General features: G+C 31.9%; 1 protein-coding gene across 12 annotated transcripts in view; it reads left to right on the top strand.

Moving 5' to 3' along the window:
• Positions 1–1,592: 1,592 nt before the first annotated feature.
• The window catches only part of LOC131842107 (disks large 1 tumor suppressor protein), a 30,994-nt gene continuing 7,088 nt past the window's right edge, over positions 1,593–25,498 (top strand). The window contains exons 1-16 of one of the 12 annotated variants that reach the window (XM_059190615.1): positions 1,593–1,830; positions 3,404–3,535; positions 12,338–12,456; positions 13,645–13,746; positions 14,363–14,419; positions 17,599–17,628; positions 18,358–18,582; positions 19,196–19,276; positions 19,400–19,648; positions 21,062–21,203; positions 21,678–21,970; positions 22,221–22,354; positions 23,040–23,159; positions 23,742–23,865; positions 24,328–24,436; positions 24,702–24,743. In XM_059190615.1, coding sequence (XP_059046598.1) covers positions 1,812–1,830; positions 3,404–3,535; positions 12,338–12,456; positions 13,645–13,746; positions 14,363–14,419; positions 17,599–17,628; positions 18,358–18,582; positions 19,196–19,276; positions 19,400–19,648; positions 21,062–21,203; positions 21,678–21,970; positions 22,221–22,354; positions 23,040–23,159; positions 23,742–23,865; positions 24,328–24,436; positions 24,702–24,743 — 1,978 coding nt within the window. In that variant the 5' untranslated portion in view covers positions 1,593–1,811. Of the gene's footprint in view, positions 1,831–3,403; positions 3,536–12,337; positions 12,457–13,644; positions 13,747–14,362; positions 14,420–16,265; positions 16,557–16,612; positions 16,637–17,068; positions 17,283–17,598; positions 17,629–18,351; positions 18,583–19,195; positions 19,277–19,399; positions 19,649–21,061; positions 21,204–21,677; positions 21,971–22,220; positions 22,355–23,039; positions 23,160–23,741; positions 23,866–24,327; positions 24,437–24,701; positions 24,744–25,498 lie in introns of those variants that run through there. The other 11 variants (XM_059190614.1, XM_059190617.1, XM_059190619.1 and 8 more) reach the window with 11 other exon arrangements.

Below are 25,498 nucleotides of genomic sequence, written 5' to 3'. Positions count from 1 at the left end.
TAACACTAGTTTATCTTTTAGTAGGTTCTAAGATACTAACATAGTGCAGGTACAGATTAATTAATAATAAAGTAGAGTCTTTGAATACATTTAAAAATAAAAAAAATAATAAGCTCTAGATTAACCTTCCAAGAATAGTTACACTTAGTTTAGTTTCAAACAATTGATCACTCTCATAAAATATTAGATAAACTCCGCGCGCGGCTAGGTGACAGTTGTCATTTTTACACAACACTGTAAAATTGTACTATTTAATAATTAACGATACTGGGTAAGTTAAAGCGATAGTTATAAATAAATACGAATAGAATCAGTTTTCCACTATTAATTGTTATTGTGAGTTCAATAGCGATGTACTCTATAAGTACCTATCTACCATTTTCCAGCTGTGGAGACCGTACATTACGTAAAGTGTAGGTAGTTAGATATGGTTGAACTATAGTCGCTTTAATAATCTGTAGAAGCGTAAACAAGATTATAGGCCAATAATAACAATTATATCTGGTTAACATGCAGACTCTCTTTACAAACTTTCCTTATGTTTACGACATCGAAATGAAAGTTCACTTCAAAAAGATTTAGAAAAAATCTGTGTAACGATCTTTATGTTGCATTCTCATTTTGTTTCTAATGGTTTGATTTATTTTACTAAGCACAAATTAGCACGAACCTAGTTCAATAGTGCCTGTATGATACATTTTAAATGAAAAATACTTATGCTTATTTATACACTCGCCGTGTAACTGATAGAGCATCCATAATAACCTATGTTACCTGGCACTGGGGAACAAAGAACTAAAAACAATTAGATCAAAGCAGCGATGTGAGTGTAACAGAAAGGAAGCCCGAAATAAATTTCTATAGGTACCAAGATACTTGATCAATGTAAGTAGTAAAAGCAAACTAAAATTCTATAATAATAATATTGATATCTGATACAGGCATAATAACATTAATAGAAGATAAGCTTATTTATTCATAGTCATATTAAATTACTAGCTACTCGCCCCGGTTTCGTACGACTGTACATGTATTATATGTGTATATAAACCTTCCTGTTGTATCACTCTATCTATTTAAAAAAATCACTTCAAAATTCGTTACGTAGTTTTAAAGATTCAGATAAGCATAGGTACATAGGGACGGACAGACTGCAACAGCGACTTTGTTTTTTACTATGTAATAATAATATCAATATCAAGTATCATACTAACTATCGTTCTATCTACTAACTGGGAATAAAATTTAAAACATTTGAAAACAATTACAAAAGAAGTGACAAAAAAAACGGGCATACAGGCGCACTTATAAGGGGTGAAACCGTGTAGTATCTACATTAATATGACAGGCAATAAAATGTCCATAGAAAATTTCGATCCATAAAAAAATTGTATATAAATATATAATAGGTGTTCATTACTGTAAATGTAAAATGAAGTATAAAATACATTTATGGTTGCACATAAAGCAGCAATTTTTTTTTCACCCCAACCTACTTGAGTCTACAATTTCCATTATCTATGCTTCCACCCCCTGACGTCACAGTGAAAATCGACCAATCCCATTGGGTACAGACAGTACCCGATGGCCCTCGCAAGCGGAGTCACTACCGCGTATTACCTTTTACTTTATCACATAAATGTTTTCATAGTGGGATATATTACATGCAATTCAAAATGCAGTTCGTTGTGGTGAAACTTGTTTAAAAAATTATATCCGATGTCTACCTTGTGTTGTGAAAGACAATAGATATTTTATTTTTATCAAAATTAATATAGGTTTCTACAATTTTATTAGGGGGTGGTGCCGTGATGCCAGTTCGTAAGCAAGGTGAATTCTCGTTACAATAATATATTTTGAAATAAATTGTTATTAGCAAGAAGCGAGATCGTAGTGTGTTATAACATTATTGACGTATTGTTCATTTGTAGGGGGTTGCACAAAAGCACCCTTCTGTTGATTCGTATCGATAGCCGTAGTGTTGCCAGGCATTCATTGTAGTACAATCGTTGTGCTATAATCTCTACTGTAACTCCACGTGTCCTACATTATTTACATTCATTATTTTCGTTATTAGGTAGTGAGTTACGTAGGTACCTAAACTATCGATATACTTTGATATCTCACATTGATACGTAGTAGTCTGCTAGACAGGTACCTATATTGTTTCGATTTTCTTTATGTACAGCTATATATACTTACCTTTAGGTATCGATTCTAGTATATTATATAGGACATATATGTACATTATAGGTAGATATAAAGAGCACGTTTTACGTCGCAAAAAATGAAACAATTAGAATTCAATTTCGAGAAATAATAACAAAATATTGGAATAATAGTAAGTTGTATCCTCATAACTTTGTGAGTTTTGCTTAAATTAACATGTACGACGATGTACCTTTCTAACGGTGATGGGTAGAATTTCTCACATCGGTACAATAGTTCCGGAGTTTACTTACTTCATAAAAAATCATTATATAGCTGTCAGTCTTTATAATATTAGGGTATAGAATGTAGTTTTTTATATTGCATTTTTCTATAAAATGCAGTTTTCACGTATGTAGTATGGAATCAACAGAGAAGTAAATAAACTCTGTCAATAAAAAAAACATCAAAATAGAGTCAAGTTGACAAAAACTACATCATAGAAACAAAAAACATATTAAATAATAATTAATTAATTGCACAACATACACAACATGCTTTTCTAAGTTCATTAATAATGTTTACAACATTAGGTAGGTACTAATGAACTTAAAAAGAAGAAAAATCTCAACATTACAGATAGTATGCATTTGAGATATATGTACATACTAGCTGTTCCCGCGACTTCGTCCGCGTGGTATAATGACATTGACCATATAAATAAAATATATTTAGTTGGATTATAATCCAAAAAAATTTCACATAAAATATTACGATACTTTTTTAAGTGAAACATTTTTCGTACTAAAAAGTATAGCCTATGTCCTTTATCAGGGTCTTGACTATCAAGGTTATAGTGAGTCAATCTTAAAAGATAGACATATACTGTCGTGGATTTTTTTTAGATCATTTAAAGAAGAATAATTCTTCCATACATATTTTTGGGGTAACTTGAAACGTTTACAGCGCACGCAACGGAAGTCCTAAAATATGAATAATTTCCCCCGTTTTTGCAACATTTGTCACTGCTGCTCCGCTCCTATTTATCGTAGCCTAATGTTACATAGTCTAAAGCCTTCCTCGATAAGTGTACTATCTAATACAAAAATAATTTTTAATTTCGAACCAGCAGTTCCTGAGATTAGCGCTTTCAAACAAACTGTTTAGCTTTATGGTATAATAATAATATTAGTATGTATATTATATATAGATTTGAGATTCCATACTATTTAATATTTTGCTGGTTGCTCTCCAGAGGCCCATCGAGCATTAGAATTGCTGGAAGATTACCACAGCAAACTCGTGAAACCCCAGGATCGGCAACTACGGCTCGCCATCGAGAGGGTCATCAGGATATTCAAATCCCGATTATTTCAAGCTCTCCTTGGTAAGTCTTTATTATTATTTCATTAACTTTTTGCTACAGCTTAGAATGCATAGTATCATTTTATAATATATTTAATCAAGTAAAACGATATTTGGAGAATACTAAACAATAAACTTAACTTTTTCTCGACGGTTGAAACCTCATAGTCCTGAACATGGCAAACATCGTAACATTTTGTTTAGTGTATGTTCGATTTTATTTCTTTGCTTCGTATTCCAAAGAATTAAATTGTGTCACTTGGTCGACCAATGCTAATAAAACTACACACAATTTTTCACTGAAGTCCAATCAGAGATGTTCAAACAAATTGATTTCTATAGTTGTAAAATTGAAAATGCTTTGGTTCGTCACCAAAGCATTTTCATGATTATTGTAGGACTACAAATACTTTATTACTATACATATAATATAAATTTATAGGAGTAAAAAAATTGTTAGCATTAGGGAAGGACACAAACATTTCAGAGTTGTAAATAATGCCACTGTGACAAAGTTCTAAAGTATTTTTCTATATATATATAAAGAATAATTTTGTTATCTACCTACATAGTTCTGCTGGTCAAATTGTGAAAATATATATTTTATATAGACATTCTTTTAAATCTCACCTTACAAACATTTCTTGTACTTTCTTAGCTAAACAAATATATTGGTGTCATATATGTCATATATATCCTAGACGGGCTCGGTGGTCTAGCGGTTTAGCAGACCGGTTTACTTCCGATTATCGCGGGTTTGATTCCTAGCACGGTGTAAACATTTGTATTAATATGAGTATATCACTGTTTGTATCTATCTGGGTGTTTGATGTTTATATTATATGTATATATTTACAAAAAAAGAAAAGTAAATCACTTGTGTAGTACTCATAACACAAGCTCTACTTGCAGTGGGACTAGGTAGCGGTGTGTTAATGGTTCAGGGATATTTATTTATTTACTACTATTTATAAACTATGCACCTTAATAGCTTTCAATGTATAATAATAAACATTACCCAAGTTTACTTAGACTCTACTTAATTATTTCACACCAAATACAAAATATTATTAGATAGATATTTACTTATTGAGCAAGGAGCAAAAATATTTACCCATCATGTGTGTAAATCTTTGTTATTGATCTAAAACCGATATCGGTGCGCTAAACAAAATATAACACATAATCTACGAGTATCTATGCGAATACGTACAAGTGCATCCAGTACATCTATAATATACTAGTTGTTAGCGCCATTGGTCTGGTTTTTCAATAAATTTTAATTATTTTCTAACAAAGATAGGTGGTCGTCGTCGTGATGATATCTATAAGTATTTAGTATTTACGTTCGGAGTTTAGTTGCTAAAAGTAGACACAGTTTCACATATTAATATATATTCGGATAAGTATGGATGCTCCAACCACAGCTTCGCATGAGTATTTCAATTAATTTATGAGAAATCATAGCATATTACACAACTACACTTTCTTCATCAATCATTCTGATTAATTTCATATTTCATAATGGATGAAAACCGTAGAAGAATTCATTTAGTAGTATTTGAGATTCTCGCAAGTACACAGATAGACGTGTGTATGCATATAATATGTATCTGATGACGAGGATGATGAGTATATTATATGACAGAATATAAAACAGAGGATAATGCATAATTATTACCTTACACCAACAATTATTGCAAAGATCTCTATATATTTTTAAATATAATATCGAAGCTATATATTATTTACCGATAATGAAACATTCTACGTGAAAGAATTTTAAAATCTGTTTAGAATTTTTGAGCTTATCCATTATAAACAAAAAATAAAATATTTCTTCGTTATAATATTAGTTTAGACTATTATTTTACTGAAATTTAATACCAACCGATAGCATCGTGTTAAAAGATTGTGTTTATTTAGATTACCTATCAACCTAGAGAATGTATTGTAGGTGCACGACAGGCAATAATAAACATTTACTTTAACCTATTCTTTTAATTTTAATATTGTAACATACTCCAGATCTATTTCACATGTACCTAGTAGCGGAAGAGTGAAAATAATTCATTTATGAAAAATCGTAATACCGATATAAGAATTCACTTACATAGGTGTTCTTTTCTTTTTAAGAAAGACATGTGCAACAACAGAAGTACTTGAGTTTTACAGTCAATTGTTTATTCCTTCAATACAAAACTATTCTATAATATATCTATTGAACCAATCTAGACTTTGAACAAGTGGGCGACTCCGTCTCTACTATTTCAACCACAAAGCAACTTGCTGTGTATTCCGGTTGAAGAGAGAGTTTAGATATGACATTAAAATTACGGTGTATATAAAGGAGTCATTACAGTTCTTTATTTTATTTATTTATTTATTTAATTCAGGCTACATGGCCCATATTATAAATACCTTATAGACTAACATACATAAGAAATAACAATAAAATATGAAAAATAAAATTGTCTCTATGGTCACGGCACTGACGACGGCAATCTGCCACGGTAGCGCCGATAGACCACCTCCCTATTACAAGATCAAGCCAATTGAAGAGATTGATCATCTCGTAAAATTCATACTAATTTGCTGCAACTAGAAGAACCTCTACTGAGTCACTCAGTGGACTATTAAATGTAGCTGTCTCATCCACTAGCTGCCGTATTTCTCTTTGTTAAAATAACCAACTATAGATATTTTGAAATAAATTAATATGGCGCTTTGTACCCTTTGTACATCTGCACTAACGGTATACACTAATGGGGCACCAATGGAGTATAATAGAAAAAACATAAAATCAGTTGGCCTATTATGGCGAATTGATCATATCACAATGTTTGTTTTATAGATGATAATGGAATGTACACCCGTCTGCGCTAAGGTTTTACGCTGGCGGGGCACCAGTAGAATTTGTCATGGTGGTTTCTAGAGGAAACCACGTGGAGGTCAACCTGACATGGTACATATAGTACAAAAGGGTTATCAGTCCACATTACTAAGAATCCCCTTCATCCAAACACAATGGTTGATCCAGGAAGATTGCATGAAGTTCGATCGGGGACCAGCTATATGTAGGTGGGGTTGGTATAAATATATGTGTGCAATATATATCATATATAACTAACCTATATCTGAAAATATAGGTAGTATAGATTACACCACTTACTCACATGACATAGCAATATGACCACTAAAGGTCACCAATTCACACACACACGCAACCCGCAATGTACTGTAGCTAGTTTTGGAAAATCTCGTCAGTGACCACATATGTACATATATATACATCTTTCATGAGGCATAAGTACCAATGATCTCTACATACTTGGGCATAATTTACAATATGCATTTGGAATTGATATTTGCTAAGTACGGGAAGTAGTAATTAATAGCTAATTGCGATAGTTTAGTTGTTGAAGGGATCAACCTCTATCGGCATATCTTGCTATAAATAGATATCTACACTAGAAAATGCGCGTGAACGCACCGCGCGTCACAAATGTTCTTGAATCTTCCTTGACCACGACACTGCTATTGTCCGCATCCGAGCCGCATTATATTTAGCCAATAATGAATATTGTGTATTACTCGTATCAACAGCATTAGAAATTAATCAATTCAATTTGATAGCCTAAGAAAAATCGTCGCAGCGTTGTGATCGATTACTACCCGACTTTCCCTACACGACACTACGTTGGATTTAAATATAACGAGTAATATCAATTATTACGTTCACCATGACTTCGATTGTTGATAATGCCTCTGACTACCCTTTATGTGATAACAGTCGTGACAGAAAAAAACATTTGTATTTAATCGGAAATTTAAAAATCGGCAATTTCCGAACATCCCTCTTATGCGTACTGAATATTCATTTCTCAATCTCAATCCTTGAGTCGTGACGTGTTCAAATTTACAATATGTGAATAAACTACCATTTTTATCATCGTCATATCACATCAATGTCTACTTACCATAAATTTAATAAATAAAATTAGCCTAGTACAATCTATATTTGTAAAAACCTAATTGAGATGAAACTCATATTGACGACAGCCCTATCGATCTATCTAGGCCTAGCAGCTGCCCTGATTTCCAGAGAAGCGCACTAGGTATTAACCATTGAACTAAATACTATGACATACTTTATGGTATACCGTACTACTTATCGTTTATCTACGAACTACCGCAACGATTAGTTGTGCAAGATAAATATAATATTAAGTTTCATTTAATTCAACAAAACAAACAATACTAGTATTGTTTGTTTTGTACAATAATAAGTAATAACATTTCCTACTAATGTTATGCAATTTTTAAACGACAATGCCGAATATAGGTTGACAAGCGAGGAGTTAGTGTATACAGAAAATATATAAACGATAGACCACTGTATTTTTTTTTAACCGGAGATAGAGAAGGCATATAAAATTGTTATGACAATTAATTAAAATTTTCTCTATTCATTCCAATTATGTATCCGAGGCAAACCCAGTGGCAACAGTCTCTATGCTCATTTATATCATTTCTACCTACTCCAGCTTTTTCTGTAATATCACAATTTAAATGTTTTACTGAGATATACATCTCTATATCTTAACTGCGTTAATGATAAAAAGAGAATAAAATATTTTCCAATGATTAATCTGGGAAACCAATTACCTATTTTTTGCCAATATTGTTCGAAGAATTTGTTGGTAGAGTTTAAGGTATTTTATTGTGATAATTACGATATTATGCTATTTTATTATAGTAGTAAGATTCAAAATTTTGTAATATAAATATCTCTCAAAATCTATAAACCACTGCCTTACTTTTCACCAAATTTATTGAAAGTCGATAGAATCATATAAGAGTTCGTGACATTTTATTGCGGTAATTATACTCCAACTGTTTCAAATTCGTTACATCATCAACAGGAAAATGTCAAGCAGACATAGTATCTATAACTAATGCTATATTATTATAAATTTTATTAATTACTTTACTTCGTATAATATGTGTTACAGTTCGCAGTTCGATTAATTTATATTTGGCATTCGAACTGCCTAAAGATCTCGTACGTATCTATTCTGCTAGGTCAGATGGCAATGTTATACTATGGTAACATTGACCTGATCTGATAATAGAGCTAAGGGTAGGCAAAGTAACTTCATCTATTGTACTAAGATTATTAAATTACGCAAAAGAGTATGTTGTTAAAAAACTGTTTTACAGTCCAAAGACAATAAATTGTACTTCGAATCGCAATTATTCTGTAAGGTAGTAAACCTTACAAGTACAATCAGGTGGATTGATGTGTTACCGTATATATACATACTAAATAGTATGCATATTGTAAGGTGCAGTTTTCATTACGAGGGCATAGATAGTTACATTGGATTAACCTTGCCCTGTTAGTTTGTACTTGATTGCAGCTGAGCGTAAACATGCGTCATCGGCTTCACACCACACACGAGCTGGTCAACGTTATATGTAGATATGTATCAAATTACATGCAATCTGTTTATTTGTTGAAATTATAGCCACTTATCAAGTAATGTAAAAACAACTCGATTGAGTTGATAACCTCTAAGTAGAATTATGATTTTTATGATATCGATGTAAATTGCTGATGTGTAATGCCACTCATTAGACATATTACTGTTTGAACACGTTATTATTTTACTAAACATGTAAATTATACGTTTGAACAACATAATCTATGCAGTTTCTTGAGACTTTTATCTTTGTGGGCCAATCAATATAAGTATTAATTGTTTATTGTAATATATTTTTTATAAAATAATACACCACCACAATGTGTTTTAATAACCTCATTCTTCTTCATTATTTATTAATACATATTTAATTAGCTTAAATTACAAGTTACATTAATTAATTATTTAATCTTAATGAAGTGGTTCTTCACAATATAAACGATCTGACGTATTATTATAAAGTCTAGAGAAAAATTATAAAGATGGTATCTAGCCGACATTACAAAAGAAGAAGTTATGTACCTTATGTCTTATTGAATTTTTATGTCAAATAGGATAAAGGAACATACTCGTTCCTACCTATATTCGTTTGTAAACTAACTCTTACAGTTTCATTAAACTTATTACCTACTCACTAAATAAATTAGTAATGCTTTAAAACTTTTCCAAGCATGTTGCTGTATTGACGTTGGCATGTAGAACTGATTACTTATCGCGGAGTTCATCAGAATGTAACTCTTTCCAACCAAGTCATTATTGTGTACAAAATAAGTAGGTCATGTTATCGCTTATTTTTAACTACTTGTTCTTTAAAAAGAATTTGGCCTATATCTAGTAAACATAATTATACAAAAGTTGTTGTGTAGCTATTTTAAATTTAGTATTAGTAACTAGAAAAAATAGGTTTATTATTTCTCTCATTTTTAAAAAACTATGATATTAATAAATTTTTATAAAATCCTCGATGTCAATTTAATACTTAGATACAATTAGTGCAAATTTTGTTCGGTATACGAGTATAATAGTCGCCAAGTTATGGTGGTAGTTTCAGAAACCATATAATTACATATACTTACTATAAATGTATTGTTTTATGTATCACACGGAAGAATGTATGTAGGTACGTGTACATACTTTTGGCGATAAAATGATCGAGGATTGACAGAGGGTTATGTACCTGGTTGGTGCGCTTTTGTAAACTACGGTATTCTGTGCGATGGTCCGTTTGACCCAGATCTCTAGATACGGGTCACTGGATAGGTATACCGGAGTCTGTAGCTTTCTGCACAGCTCACTCTTGGCCCTTTTATAATATATGTTTACCTTTACTCCTAATTTAATAAAAATATATTTGATAAACATCCTAAATGCACAATTTATTAATATTTTATCCAGTAAGTAATAACTCAATAAACAAAAAGATTATTATACCAATTTATACCTAGTGTACTAAAATCCATCAGCTTTTTAAGAAAAGAGAAACCTATAACATACTCGAGGTATAATAGTTAGTAATTTTATGTTATTATGCGATAATATTAATAATAAAGACATGTATTTGTTTGTACTATATATTACTTCAAAATGAAAACCTACTGGCAACTGCGAAAGTGAATCCCACTCAGCATTTATACTGTAACATAACCAAGTTGCCATAGCGTTGATTTTCAGTGCGGCTACCAGACACGACACAGCGTACGTACAGATAGCTAATGAAATAAAAAATACGACTAAGAGTATTTTATAAATAGATACGACAATAAATCTATAAATTAATGCAATTTTCATAGATGGATCTTGAAGTGAAAATGCTTATGTACTGTTTTTTTAATATGTATATACATAAAGAATTTCTATCGTATATTTATATCAAAGTTCAAAGACAATCTGTGGCTCTATATAGTCGTAGTATGGACGAACGACCCCTTAAAAAAGGTTTTTGTAGTTTAACCAAGCTAAACTCCGTAGGCAATGAGCAATCGCTTTCTGAAATTCTCACTCAATTCTACCTATCTATTTTCACTAAGAGAAAACTGTCTGCCAAATTTCTATAACCATACATACAAGTCTTCATAAAGGTTTAGACATATAGAACGAAAGCGATAGTGTATACATAGAAATAACAGGTGAAAATACCAGTAGTACTACTACTATGTAATATTATATTATCTGTAGTACGACTACTACTATTAGCAGTATAGTAAATGTTCACTAATGAGTACAATTTCAAATAACGGATAATAGTCGTAGTGACCCAATGAACGCCTATTTAGCCCACTCAAGTCTAATGTATCAAGTGATACCTGATGGACGGGTAAATTTTACTTATCTTTATACGAGATAATAAAACAGGAATTTAATGAAGGTCTTTGTTCGTTACATATCATAGCAATAATTTCATCGTACATTAACCACGGCGGGGTCGCCGCCCATTCAATATCGATCTTCGACACAACAGAACTCACGCGATACCTACCTAGTTTGCATTGCACTACTCGTGGAGACCTATCTACAGTACATACAGCACGATTAATACAATCTCAGAAAATCTTCTTCAGACTCTTGCATTTTACTAATTATAGTTATTTTTAACCTCATAGTAAATAAAATTTATGAAATTTTTCTATTCTATAGTACAATGCAGTGACTTTTTAAATTTGTTCGTTACTACATTTAACATTCATGATAATCCATAGTTTGATATACTTAGATACCATATTTAAAATACATTTGATACAAAATTACAATTAGAAGATGATGAGAGAAGTATAAATAAGACAAAATCTGAACTATTTTTTTACAAATGTTATCTATATTGAACTATTTTTTCATTACGGTTTACTTGTTTACTTTATTACTTTCCTGCACCAGTACAATATTTTTATATTGGAAATAAATAGTTACTAGAAAAGGTCGTCCTTTTTTATATTAGGATTTCTTCCATACATACTCGCGATAGTAAAAAGTAATTACGGAAAGAAAGGTTTCTATAGGAACCAGCGTTAATTTGAGGCAAATTAATACAGCCCCCTAGAGACGTTTTAGTTAATTGGCTTTATTCTTATTGATGACAGTGAGAAACATTTTTAAGTAGACATACTAACCTACGACTTTGTCTACAAGTGTCTAGGACAAATTTAATAAACAGTATATAAAAGTACATTATTACCACAGATCATACAAGTATGCACGGTTGTTCGGTGTTCGTTACTCAAACGTAACGAACAATCTTTCACAATATTAATATCGTGTTTTCTTTACATCTTTTTTTATTTATTGAAATATTTTTTAAATATTTTGATTTTATGAAAACTCATATTGCTTGTCGTTGATTTCAGATATCCAAGAGTTCTACGAACTCACTCTTCTCGATGACACTAAATCGGTACAGCAGAAAACTGCTGAAACCATTCGCATTGCCAACAAATGGGAGGCGGATGGTACACGCAACCGCGAGGTAATCCAAAGTTTTAATCTGGTATCAAAAACCGTAGTGGAACATTAGCATTGACTTCACTGATTTTCATCTTCTTAACTCAAATAAGTAGATTAAAAAGAGATATACTCTACGCTATGATCCAATGTAATGGAAAGAGAACGCATTTATAGGAATAAAATATCTTATGCTATGCTTAAGTCTGTATATTATAATAAATGTGCAGAGAAACGTAAAAAAAACAAAAAGCATTCTTCATTCAATTTTTAATTTTTAAACACCTACTTTATTATATGGGTACTATAAATATGTTGTTGGTTTGTTACCTAATGATGCTTATATAACTTAGTTAATTTAACCAACAATGCGAATTTAATATCTACCATAGACACCTAACTAATACTTGGGATGAAAAAAATCAATAGAGTCTTTTCATGTAAGTCAATTCTTAGTCAGGCGAAAAATTCGCGTGACAAAACAAACCTTATGTAGAAGTGCTGCTGCTGCTTTATAATTACTCCGTGATGCCTCAATGCCCAAACAATTTATCAACGAATTGTTAAAAATCGAATCAATACTGCAAGCGATGCAATTAACGCATAACGAACTGTTAAACGTTTGAAACTTTAACCTTTTATTGAACTTGTTAGCATATTTTAAACCGATACAGAGTTGTAAAACAGCAACAGCGGGCATTATGCTATCGTTAACAATTTGCAAATATTGAACAGATTTAAAAAACGCTTGAATACTATTCGTAGCATGACAATAAATGACGTAGGTACCTACTTGTATTAGTACTATGTGAAAATCAGTGTTTACCTACACAATGTTTACTCATCGTGCATGGACTTGTGGTTTGTTACTCGTTTGTTACAGTCAAACCTAGGCGACATTCAATTAAAAACTTTGTGTTTCTATTCAAATTTATGACTTGACAGTTGGTGAAAAACACAAAAATAATTAGAAAGCAGCTGGTATATACTTACACGTACACACTGTCATATAGGAGTAATATATGGCTCCGCAGAATGTACCTAGCTAACTATCGCTCTAGAGTTAAGGTGAATGCAGAACATTCACCTTAACTCTAGAGCGATAGTTAACAAAAGCGCTGACTACCCCTTCGATTAAATTGCTGATATATTTATTTACTTATTATTAAAGCATAACATTTATTTATCGCTTAACGTATTGTATATTACCCAGATACCATCGGAGGAGAGTGATTATAGATCAGTATCAAATGCTTTTCTTCAAGACAACAACAGGAAAACAGAATCACGAAATGAATCTCCAGAATCGGCTAAGGTTTGTGTTTATTATGTTTTTATTATAAATGTTCATGTATTTACTTATTTCAGACTACTAATGGCCCATAATATAAAAAGTTTATGAACACCTTATGAACATACAAAAGAATATAAATATAAAAATTGTGTTTATGAACACGTATACCTATATACAGTTTATATCGTCATGACAAATGACGAACAGTTTTTCCGTATGTTTAAACTCTTAGGTACTTCTGGTTCAAGTAAAGCGATTATCTCTCCTTCTTCTCCATAAAACATTTCTTATACAGTATATATGTAGGTATATTTTAAAACAACACCATAAACTTTACCGAGGTAGATCACAGAACAGAAAAGTGTTCTATTATTATCTACATGAATACATATCTTTTTGTTCTATTATATTTAGTTTAAAAAGTCAGTTAAGATAGTGAAACTACCGGAAATGAAGTCATGACAGCTTAGCTCTCCGGAATGGCAACCCAGGAGTGGTGCTGTGGGCGACACAATATAATGTCATATTCGTTATACTCTTAATGAGTGTGTGTATATACAAAGACAATTACCTACCTCTTAGCATAAGGTGGGTAACTTCTTTTATCTATCCAATTATATAAAAATAACTGTTATAGATGGCAGCCAGTATACACCAGCTCGTCATGGCTCGTAGTGAGGCCGAGGAAAAAAAGGTATGCATTTTGAGTAGATACCTAAAATCTTAGGAATAATATGGTAATAACGTTCTTCCTGATTATAATTTGATGAGTTTTTTCACTCCGTCCTTACCTTCTGTAATATTTCCTGTCTAGAAACTAATTCAAGTCCAAGTCAAGTCCACGAGGCATCTACTGTTAGTTAAGGAGTTCGAAAGTTTTATATATTTATTTCTATAGGGAAGGCATAAATATTTACAATTTTATTTAAAAAAAATATGTATAGGATATATTAAATTCGGTAAGTAGAAACAAACCCCTATGAAATCGAATACCTACATATGACAACTGTTTTATGTAGTTTAAACTGTGCTTTCTTGACGTAAACAAAGTAAACAATGGTGAAATTTTATTGATATTTAATGTATATCATACCTATATAATACGATATACAGTTTTTAGAACCTAACATAAGTATTTTATACAAGAGTACTTTGTCATAATAAAACATTAGAGGGTTATTGTGACAGGGTACAAAAATTGTTTGTACCTTAATATTATTCCTCGTGCACACAATTTGAAGTGCAAATTTTGTCTGCAATTTAGGAATTTTGAACTACAAATTTGAACAGAAGAAGATAATTCAAACAAAAATAAAGTCGACAGAATGTTCACGTATTATGTTTAGAGAATTTTTTTGCTATGGAATACTTTTTTACAAATAATGCTATAATCTGACACAACGCATGTATGTATGTGGAAGTGCCTACGTTATGTTTTATTAAATAAAATAATCAGCCATGAGAAATCGCTGAAACCAAATCGAAAGCAAAGTTGTAGTTTGATAACAAAGTCGCTAAAGCATTTAACATTATACTGACTTAGTAGGCAGATATGTACGTTAATCATTGATTATCGAATACAAACTAGGTACCTAGTTAAATACAGTCACATAAACTAATGATTATTATTGTATAAGTGTAAATAATTTAGTACTTTGTCATAGTATCATGTGTATAGGACCTACTTATATAGTTATATCATTATGTTTATGATCCCAGACGAGGTAGCCAGAGGCATTGTCAATTGTAGACGTCGCGTTGTAGTCAATGTAGCACTTGTCATGTCCAAATTTGTTGTGTTGAATTTGGTTTGTTATAAGTATTTCCATCACAGAAGAGTCAGTCAGAAATACAAATTGACACACAGAGTTTATTTGGTGCCAGTCAGTATTGAAAGCTGCTGTTACGACAGATACAGAATAAGTATGTACCTAAGTTATAATTTATTACATACGAAACGTTTTCAGACTTAAAAAAATATAAACAATAATAAAACACTGACTTATTCTTTATGGTCTGTTAGGAGTTCGTATTGTGCTATTGTAGTGCATGACGTAATAGCCAGTTGGATGACAATAATAGTTACTTTTTTATATCAAGAAAATGTGATAATACTCTAGTATTGATTAACATACTTAGAAATGTATATAAATGTAATTATTTAATCACGATTGTCTGTTTCTAAATCGTATATATTTCCTCTGATATTATAACTTTTATTTTTAATGCCCTCTGGCGGTTAAACAAGTTAACTAACACATCTATGTATAATTCCTTCTATTATAAACGGATTCAGTAAATTATTTCTTTACTGAATCCGTTATGAGATATTAATAAAAAAAAAAATACATATTTTTTTAAATATGTAATAGTTAAATGGTATTATAATATTTATACAGTTCATACTTTGTTTATTCTGAACAGTGCCATCTAACGGTACACCAAGATATCACCATCAATAAATCGAATCCGAAAGAACATACGTACATGACGTGCTTGAGTTTTTTTCTTTACTTTGATGACGTGACATCTGTGAAGGTGGATTCGTGATTTCGTGAACGCTACATACAACAAGTGGTCGCTAATGGCGGATAGTTGGTGTTTCGCGTCTCGTAGTACTATTTATAACCTAAAATATAGTACAAGTTTTCGGCGATATGTACGCTAACGTTTCTTCGTTGTGTGGATTGGTGCCGTTATATATTACAATTGTGCCAATGACGTACGAACACTACATCGGCTGAGAGTATACTCGCAGATGATAATCAGTGAAATGATATTGCACACAAAATTTTGACATTCACACTGCTGATAATTCGTATTCGTCGCAAGTAAGGCCATTTAATAAACACTAATCTATTTTTAAACCTTTAGTAATTTCTTTACACTTTGGGAACGATACTGAATCTTGGTGAGACTAATGCGACTTCTCGAGTTAGTTTTGCTTGTCAAACAATCTGCTGTGTTACTAGCTGATGATTATACTTACCTATTTAATGCCCATTGAATTTATTGCACACTAATAACGTAACACGGACATTTTAATTAAAGTTCATCGCTTTGACATTCATACCATCCTATCATCGTACACAAGTTGGTAACATGCCTAATAATTACCTAGCCATACATGTATCTACTAAAACTCGCTATCAGAAAAGGGCTCGGCTCCAATTGTTACATTCATTAGATAAGGATTGCTGTAATTTTTAATTAACCTAACATGATTAATAGGCTTAGTTTGTGGGAACATTTTGTAACACGAAAAGAATATCAGTACGTGCATACACCTAAAAGAGGTCACCTAAGTTGAATTGTTTTGGTGCAAGTTAGAAATGGGTTCTAGGTAGAGAATGGTGCATGCAGAACATCGTCAAGGTGCTGACAATGGACACCAGTGTGTAACTAACAATGCATGAAGTGTACATAGTATAATAAGGACACCAGCATAAGTACCTGAAGGCTATGCACTCTGACTCTCCAAAATGACGGAAAGGCGAAAGAAAAAAACTCACAATGGATTCCTGCGCAAAGTGTCCTCCCTATTTAATCTTGAAACGGTAAGTCAGTACATTCCCGTAAATAAATATGGGTCATGTAATAAAATATCAGGTGGAATTTCACCATTGTTACTCAAATGTAAATAAGGAAATTTAATATTAGTTATCAAGCTTCACTGTACTTGTTAGATGTAGGTATTACATGCTATGTGAGATTCTACCATGCCAGTGATGGACTATAATGATATAGTGAAAGTTTAAAAGTGATTTAAATCTACTTAGTTAAAAATGTGGACTCTTAATGAATGTGTAGATAAAGTTGTGTTATTCCATTTACCTACTTAAATTTGGGTAACTTGGTTCTTGTTTCTTTCAGGCTCACATTACCTCACCTGAAATGAAGCAGGTATGTCTATGTACATTTTTCTTTATTCATATTATATTGATATATATTATTACCCATAATTGCAGTTAATCAACACATGACTAATCTTGTATTTATAACTATGATAAGGGCTATTTGAGTAAGTACACAATCTATATTAAATTAAAACATGACTTGACTTGTGAATCATGGAAATTTTAATTACTACTATTGTATATATATATATATAGATATTATTTTGATTACCTGTATCATCATATAAATAAGAACTTATTGCTAGTAATTTCAATGGTTTATTTATTTTTCGTATTATGCTTGTATTCTTTGATTTGTCACTTAAAATAGAGTTAATTAGTAATTGTTCCTGCCATCTTATTGTTGAGTGTTAAGATTAAAATTATATAGTACTCCAAATTTTATATTACTATCTAATTCTAAAAGATAGTAAATATAATGCTGATATAAATATCCAGTTGTATATTCTTTTTAATGTATGTCATACCTTATATAAATAGAAAATACTCAGACAAAGAATAACAAATTTTTATATCCTGTAAATATTTAAACGAAATAATTGTAAATATTTAATTAAATTTATTCAGTAAGCCAGTGTACTAAACCAAAATTAGTTGCGTAGTATTTAAATCTTCTCTAGTATCATTATTACATCTTCCTTCATTATGAAAGAATATAATAAAACTTATGTCTTGTAATAGTGATGATCTAATTGCACCTATATGAAAGTTACAGGTAAATGGCATTGAAGGGGGCGGCACAGAGCGTACACAAGAGGAGGGCTATTCATATATGAATGTGGTGCTATCGCGGACGGGCGGCGCCGGCCTCGGGTTCAGCATTGCTGGTGGGTCGGACAACCCACACGTGGCTGACGACCCCCACATCTACGTCACTAAACTTATTCCAGGCGGGGCGGCCGCCGCTAGTCAGCTGCAAATTAATGACGCCATATTACAGGTGTGTTTACATTATTCTTATCCATATATAGATCATGGTATATTATTCCACTATTGCTGAAAAGCATAATTACTTATGAATCTGGTATAAATTTATGCTCTTCTTAAATAGTGACAATGAAATTGTGTAAAATGACAATCAAAGTTGTAAAGAAACTTTGCATGCATTGTTCATTCATTATTCCTAAGTTATTATTTATGGTTTAATGTTATTCATATTCAGTCATAGTTATTACTATATACATACATACATATTTCAAAATGTAAATGATTAATCAGGAAAGATACTCCATGATATTTGGAAGCTTATAATTATGTAAGAGAACATGTACATCAGGCATCTGAGCGCAGCAGATGGCGACAGCTGGTCGACAAGATAGTATAGAGTCACGATCCTCAGTAGTGAGGGAATGATTAAGAAGAAAGAGAATATTTCTATATTTATAAGAAATCACAATTTGTAATAATAAAAATACTGAAACCGAAATTCTTTTAGCAATGTAATATGCTTTTATATATTGTAAAGAAATGAAAAAATTTAAGACTGAAAGCACTTTGTAATCCTACTCTTTATTGGTCAAGGTCATTGAAGTCATAATATTTGTTTGCATCAGGTTAATGACACTAATGTAGAACAAGTTACGCACGCCGAAGCAGTTGATGCATTAAAGAAAGCAGGAAATACAGTAAGACTGGTATGTATAATTTTATTTGGAAATGGTACTGTATTTAATTAAAATAAAATATTTCAAAATCTAATTTAGCAGACTTGCGGACCTAAATGTCTCTGATACTATTTATTTTGTTTTCGTTTACAGAAAGTGAGACGTCGTATTACAGAAGACACATTAAATGTATCGCAAATCACAAACAAAGAAGAGGCAGTAGAGATAGAACTTGTTAAAGGTGGCTCAGGGCTTGGATTTAGTATAGCAGGTGGTCTCGGTAACCAGCACATTCCTGGAGACAATGGTATCTATGTTACAAAAATAATGGCTGGTGGTGCTGCACATAGAGATGGCCGTTTGAGAGTTGGAGACAAATTGTTAATGGTCAAAAATACCTCTGTAAGTTTATTTCAATAATACAATAGTAGTAGTGAATAAGCTTAATAAATGTAGTATTTTGTTGTACAAACCGAGCATCTAGCTATCAGCACTTTAATGTATTAGAATAATATGTATAATAAAAATAACAGAAATATAAATAAAAAAACTGAGTAGAGCCTATGTTATGGATACTAGACAACTGATATAAATATTTAAATTCATTTATTTGTATATATATAGAAAACACAAACCAAATTATACTCATAAATACTAATGTTTCCACTGTGCAAGGAATCGAACCCAGAACCTTCGAACCAAGTAAACCAGTGTGCTAACCTGCTAGACCACCAAGGCCGTCGTACAAAAGAGCCAATTACGTACGACCTTGAACTAATTATTGCAAGTTCACTGACTAAATCTTTGGACTGATCACACATGCTCCCACCAAAATGTGTGTTGTTTATATTTACGAAATGAATCATACCATGATTATAAGTATAAATACTACTATGCAAGCAAAAAAATGTGTGGGATATGTATTTGATTATTATCAAATAGTTTGTGGGCTATCTAAAGAGTTGAATAATATTCAGTACAGTAATGAAGTTGAGGATACTCAACAGACTAAATATCCTCTATACAGAATAAGGAACCTAATAAATCTATATAAACAACTTATTTGATACAAACACATATTTTAGCAATATGTAATTGTGCAACAACACATATAGTATGAATAGTACTATTGATTTAAGTACTTTAAATTATCTTCACAATATTGCTCATATTTTTATTTTCTACTTTGGTAGTGTTGTCTGCATGGGTACCTCTTTTCCCCCTGCTTTTGTCACAATGCAGCTTGCTTTGTATGCAATGTTTCTATTAAAGGGTGACATATAGCAGTGAAATAACAGGATACGGCGGCATGGCATATTAGTTCTCCAAAATGACAATGCATCAATGCATTACTATAAGCATTACATAAACATGTAGAATTTAATATCTATGGTGCTGTTTTTATATATATGCAATGGTTATTTACTGTCATTTGTTTATCCATTCTACTTATAAAAAATCTACTAGTTCTTTCTACATTAGTTTTCCCAACTAAAAGTATATGAAATTTATAAGAAATGTAAATTAAAATTTTTCTTCATATGTTTGAAAATATATTTACTGTTTCATTAACTTCACTACGAAGTTAATTCTTTAATTTAATAATTTCTTACTTTAGGAAGAACCTATTACCTATTATTTAAATGTCATAAGTGAACAATTAATTTTTTTTGTGTTATAAATTATGTAGGTATATTACTTGTGGCCTAAGTATTTTAAAAGGTTACATTACGTTACATTGACGCAGTACTGTAGCTATACACTGTTTTATTTAGTGGGTCCTTTGTGATTCTACTAAATACGTTCGGTTTGCAGCGCGGCGACGTGGATCTCGACAACGTGACGCACGAAGATGCTGTGAGCGCGCTGAAGGCGGCTGGCGAGCGCGTGCTTTTGAAACTCATCCCGGGTCCACGGCACGCGCAGCCGTCGCCGCGCACCTCACGCGCTAACACACGTCAGTATCTAACATTTGCTTAGACTGCTATTTAATTAATGTATTTTTTACATGTATATAGTCGTGTACATGAAGGACTTAATGGCCTAATTGTTGCATAAAATAAATAAAAATGTACCGTAATAACTATGTTCCATGCAATACGATACACACTCTTAATATATTTGAATTAAATTGTGCAACTATTACTGAGGCGAGACTATCGCCTTCTCTCGATTATTTGTTTTGCTATTAGTGATCTCTTCACTGAGGAGGGATATAAGATAAATTTAGAAAGATTTTTTGTATACCTTTGAATTCCCGATCTTTTCGTAGTATGATACCTAACGACACACGTCGTTTTAAAATCGACAACTACCAGTTTTTCATGTACAATACCCTGACAATATTAGCGAGGTGCCAAAATTGACACAATATTAGTATTTTGTGGTATAAATAATCAATTATAACTTGAGCTATTACTTATCGATACAGCGTCGAGTACGGCAAACTCGCTACGGCGCGAGGAAGGATCCGAGAGGGCGGAACGCGCGGAGAGCGCCGACAGTGCTGAAGAACCTCGCGTGGTTGAATTGGAGAAAGGCGGCGCCGGGCTAGGGTTCAACATAGTGGGCGGGGAGGACGGCCACGGGATCTACGTGTCGTTCCTGCTTGCCGGCGGACCAGCAGAACGCTCTGGCGAACTTCGCCGTGGGGACCGACTGCTGGCCGTTAACGATGTCGACATCACGCACGCCACACACGAACTGGCCGCCAAGGCGCTCAAGGTAATCCAACTTACAGATCACACGACACAAATATATAATCCTGGACAATTAACTCAGCGCCAACTAGTGCCACAGTAAGCAAAACTTTTGTTATGGGTACTTTTTTTTGTAAATACATGTAGAATATACATAGAAAACACGCAGACAAATACAAACAATTGTACTCATGAATATAAATGTTTGAACCCTGCATTCAGTAAAGTTACAGCTTGATTTTTTTTATTTCTAATTTTATAATATTCTATTCCAGGGTACCGGACAGCAAGTGAAATTGACAGTTGTATACAGGCCTCAAGAATACAACAAATTCGAAGCTCGTATTAATGAACTGAAACAGCACCACACTCTGTTAAGGACGTCACAAAAACGGTCTTTATATGTAAGGTATGTAACATAATGTAATGTGACATTTTTTATAGATAACTAACCTTTTATTATTTTTCATTTATGTAATTGAAATGGCAAACAATCTGAGAGCTCACTTGAGTAAGTGATAATTGTAGCCTATATACTTGACAGCACTACACAGCTTACAAAGCAAGCTGCTTGACGACCAAAATAATAATAATAAATTTTATTAAACCACAATTATGTACAGATATTATTTAATTTTTATAAAAAAAAATGCTGTGATTGTATGATCCTGGTTACTGAAATAAGCAAAACTAAGGTACTTTGCAAAGTCTACCTCTGTGTAAAATAATGTTAAACGTAACAATTTGTATTCTACATTTAGAGGGGAGTATTGATATATTAAATTATTTATATTTTATAATAACTTGCAAATTAAGGTATTTTTAAATCGGAAGAAATGGTTATTAGGTACTTAGATTAAGATTAGTATCTATGATTAGATTATGATTACTATTTTCGATAATTACACTAAAATTATAATATAAAATACACTATAAAGTATGAATTTGTATTTTAGATATTGTATGTAACCTTTTTTTACAATTATGTTTGACAACTAATATCAGTGGCTGATCCAATTCTTTGTATATTAACTTTTTATTTGATTTGACTGATTGTTTTATATAAAACTTAGAAATAATTATTATATTCACAGAGCCCTGTTCGACTACGACCCTGTGAAGGATGATGGACTTCCCTCCCGAGGGCTACCATTCCGCTACGGTGATATTCTTCATGTCACCAATGCATCTGATGACGAGTGGTGGCAAGCAAGGTAATGTAAATTAATAATACTTTTTGAACAATTTTAGTCAGCGTAAATATAAGCACTAACAATTTAATGACAGTATTGTTAAATATTCTGGAATATATATCTAAGGACCTATTTAATGCCATGTGGCCATATTTACTTATTACATTACATAGTACTTCATACATTTTCTAAAGCTTGGCAGAAAGACAATACGGTTTTGTTTCATGTAAACTGACATGATTTAAATATTTTTGGGACAAATTGGGAAATTGATAAAGGTCTATTCAGATTTATAAAGGCTTGACTCAATTTGTAGTTATCGAATGGATTTCGACAAATTGTCAATGTACATATACATATTTCTTAATGGCAACCATAGCCTGTAAACCTCGTAGCCTATCGACCTTATATCCTACTAACTTGCCATAATAGTACATGTGTGCTAGAAAATATTTTCGTACGATAAACAAAACACAGCTCTATCCTCTTAAGGAATAAACGTGATATAATTTACATAATGCAACGATAATTGTCTTTGTTATATATGTAAATTCGAGATAAAGAATTTTAATATAGTGAACGTGTTTTGCATTTAAATTACAGACGACTAGACAATACGGAGTCGGATGCAATCGGCATAATTCCATCAAAACGTCGTTGGGAACGAAAGCAGCGCGCACGTGACCGTCAGGTCAAATTCCAAGGACAAGGCACGCCCATTTCCACGGTAAAAAATAAACATTGATTTGAACTAGGGAGTATATATGAATAATTTTTAATATAATAAAAATTATTCATATATACTCCCCATACGCCATAAACTGCAGGGATCGGGGAGTCTAAGATTCAGCCTCATAAATTGAAAGAAAAACATACAATTTAAGAAAAAGAGCCATCATATTGGACTATTGTATAAAAAAACTGATTGCCAATTAGCTTTATTTAGAAAGAAAAAATATTTACTCCATATTTTACCGGAGAACTAAGTAACTTGTCTCCATGTGCTTTGATTTCACTACCTTACATATACTTCCTCGAATTACGTCTTACAAAGCCAACTGCATGATGTCTGAAAAAGATGATAAACCGATGTACCCATACTTTGTTCAAACTTACTTGTTTTATGTAATTAATTTGTATTTTGTATACCGTATAATGACATTGAATATCCCGTAATTTTTAATTGCAGAGTCAATCAACGTTAGAAAGGAAAAAGAAGACCCTATCTTTCAGCAGAAAGTTCCCATTTATGAAAAGTCGAGAAGATGGCAAATCAGAGGATGGTTCAGATCAAGAACGTAAGTTATTAATGAGACAGACATACGCTTTACAACTTATTACAGCAACTGTGACTCAATCTACACATTATAATTATATGAATTGTGACTAAAACACTAATTGACATAGAATTCTTATATAATTATCCTCTAATGTTATTAATTATATATTACAATTATAAACTATTAATACTAATAATATGGATCTAAAATAAATCCACAACTTTGCTTTACCACTGCCAACAGCGTCGCGTGAAACAGATTTATACAGTTAATTTTGTTACAGCTTTCATGCTTTGCTACACTCAGGAGGATGCTAACGCGGATGGTAAGTGCACAATATATCTATATACGTACTTATTACATTCGCTATTTTGCTGTTCGTATGTAGGTCATTACATTACGCAGTTTTTTTTCATGCGGCTGCCAATAACCACTGTATCCAGAGTTAGGTTCTATATATGGAGCTATTTGCTTGTTCTAACCACAATACTGTTTTAAATCATTTTAAAAGCAAAGGAGAGAATAACTTCTGTGTATTGATTATAATGTTCCTGTTGTATTCATAACTAAGAAATATAACCCTTAGTTCAATTTAATGTGATGAGTATGAAATGAAATTTATATTCTATAAACTATTAAAAAAATACCTGATCTTAATAGTGTGCCGTCTTTATTATTATTTATATATATTTATATATATTCTTGGCGGTATTGTACCTATTAGAAATACTGCTCAATACCACCGTACTAAACCAACAGGATACCAAATTCCAATAAATAAGAAAAACAAAGTAGGGGATTGTGTTTATATATTTTTACACATTATTCTTTACTATTATATTGTTATTCAAATACCGGATTTGTGTGAGTAAATTATCGCTTGTAGTGTTTATGGAGACGCATGGTGATGCCTATATAATAGGTTTAGCAATAATTTACAGTATCGGCATAAGTTATATATAATTATTGTCGCTTGTCGAATATGATGTTGTAGGCGACTCGATGACAAGCTATGTACTCATTACCTTTTGTGTGTTAGATAGCTCTAATTTTTATTGACAGCTAATGTACTACAAAACT

This window comes from Achroia grisella, unplaced genomic scaffold (genome assembly GCF_030625045.1).
Source record: "Achroia grisella isolate CSIRO2021 unplaced genomic scaffold, CSIRO_AGI_Agris_v1 utg204, whole genome shotgun sequence".
Classification (NCBI taxonomy): Eukaryota; Metazoa; Arthropoda; class Insecta; order Lepidoptera; family Pyralidae; genus Achroia; species Achroia grisella.
The sequence above is the reverse complement of the archived record's forward strand: the minus strand, read 5'-3'. Positions and strand labels throughout refer to the sequence as shown.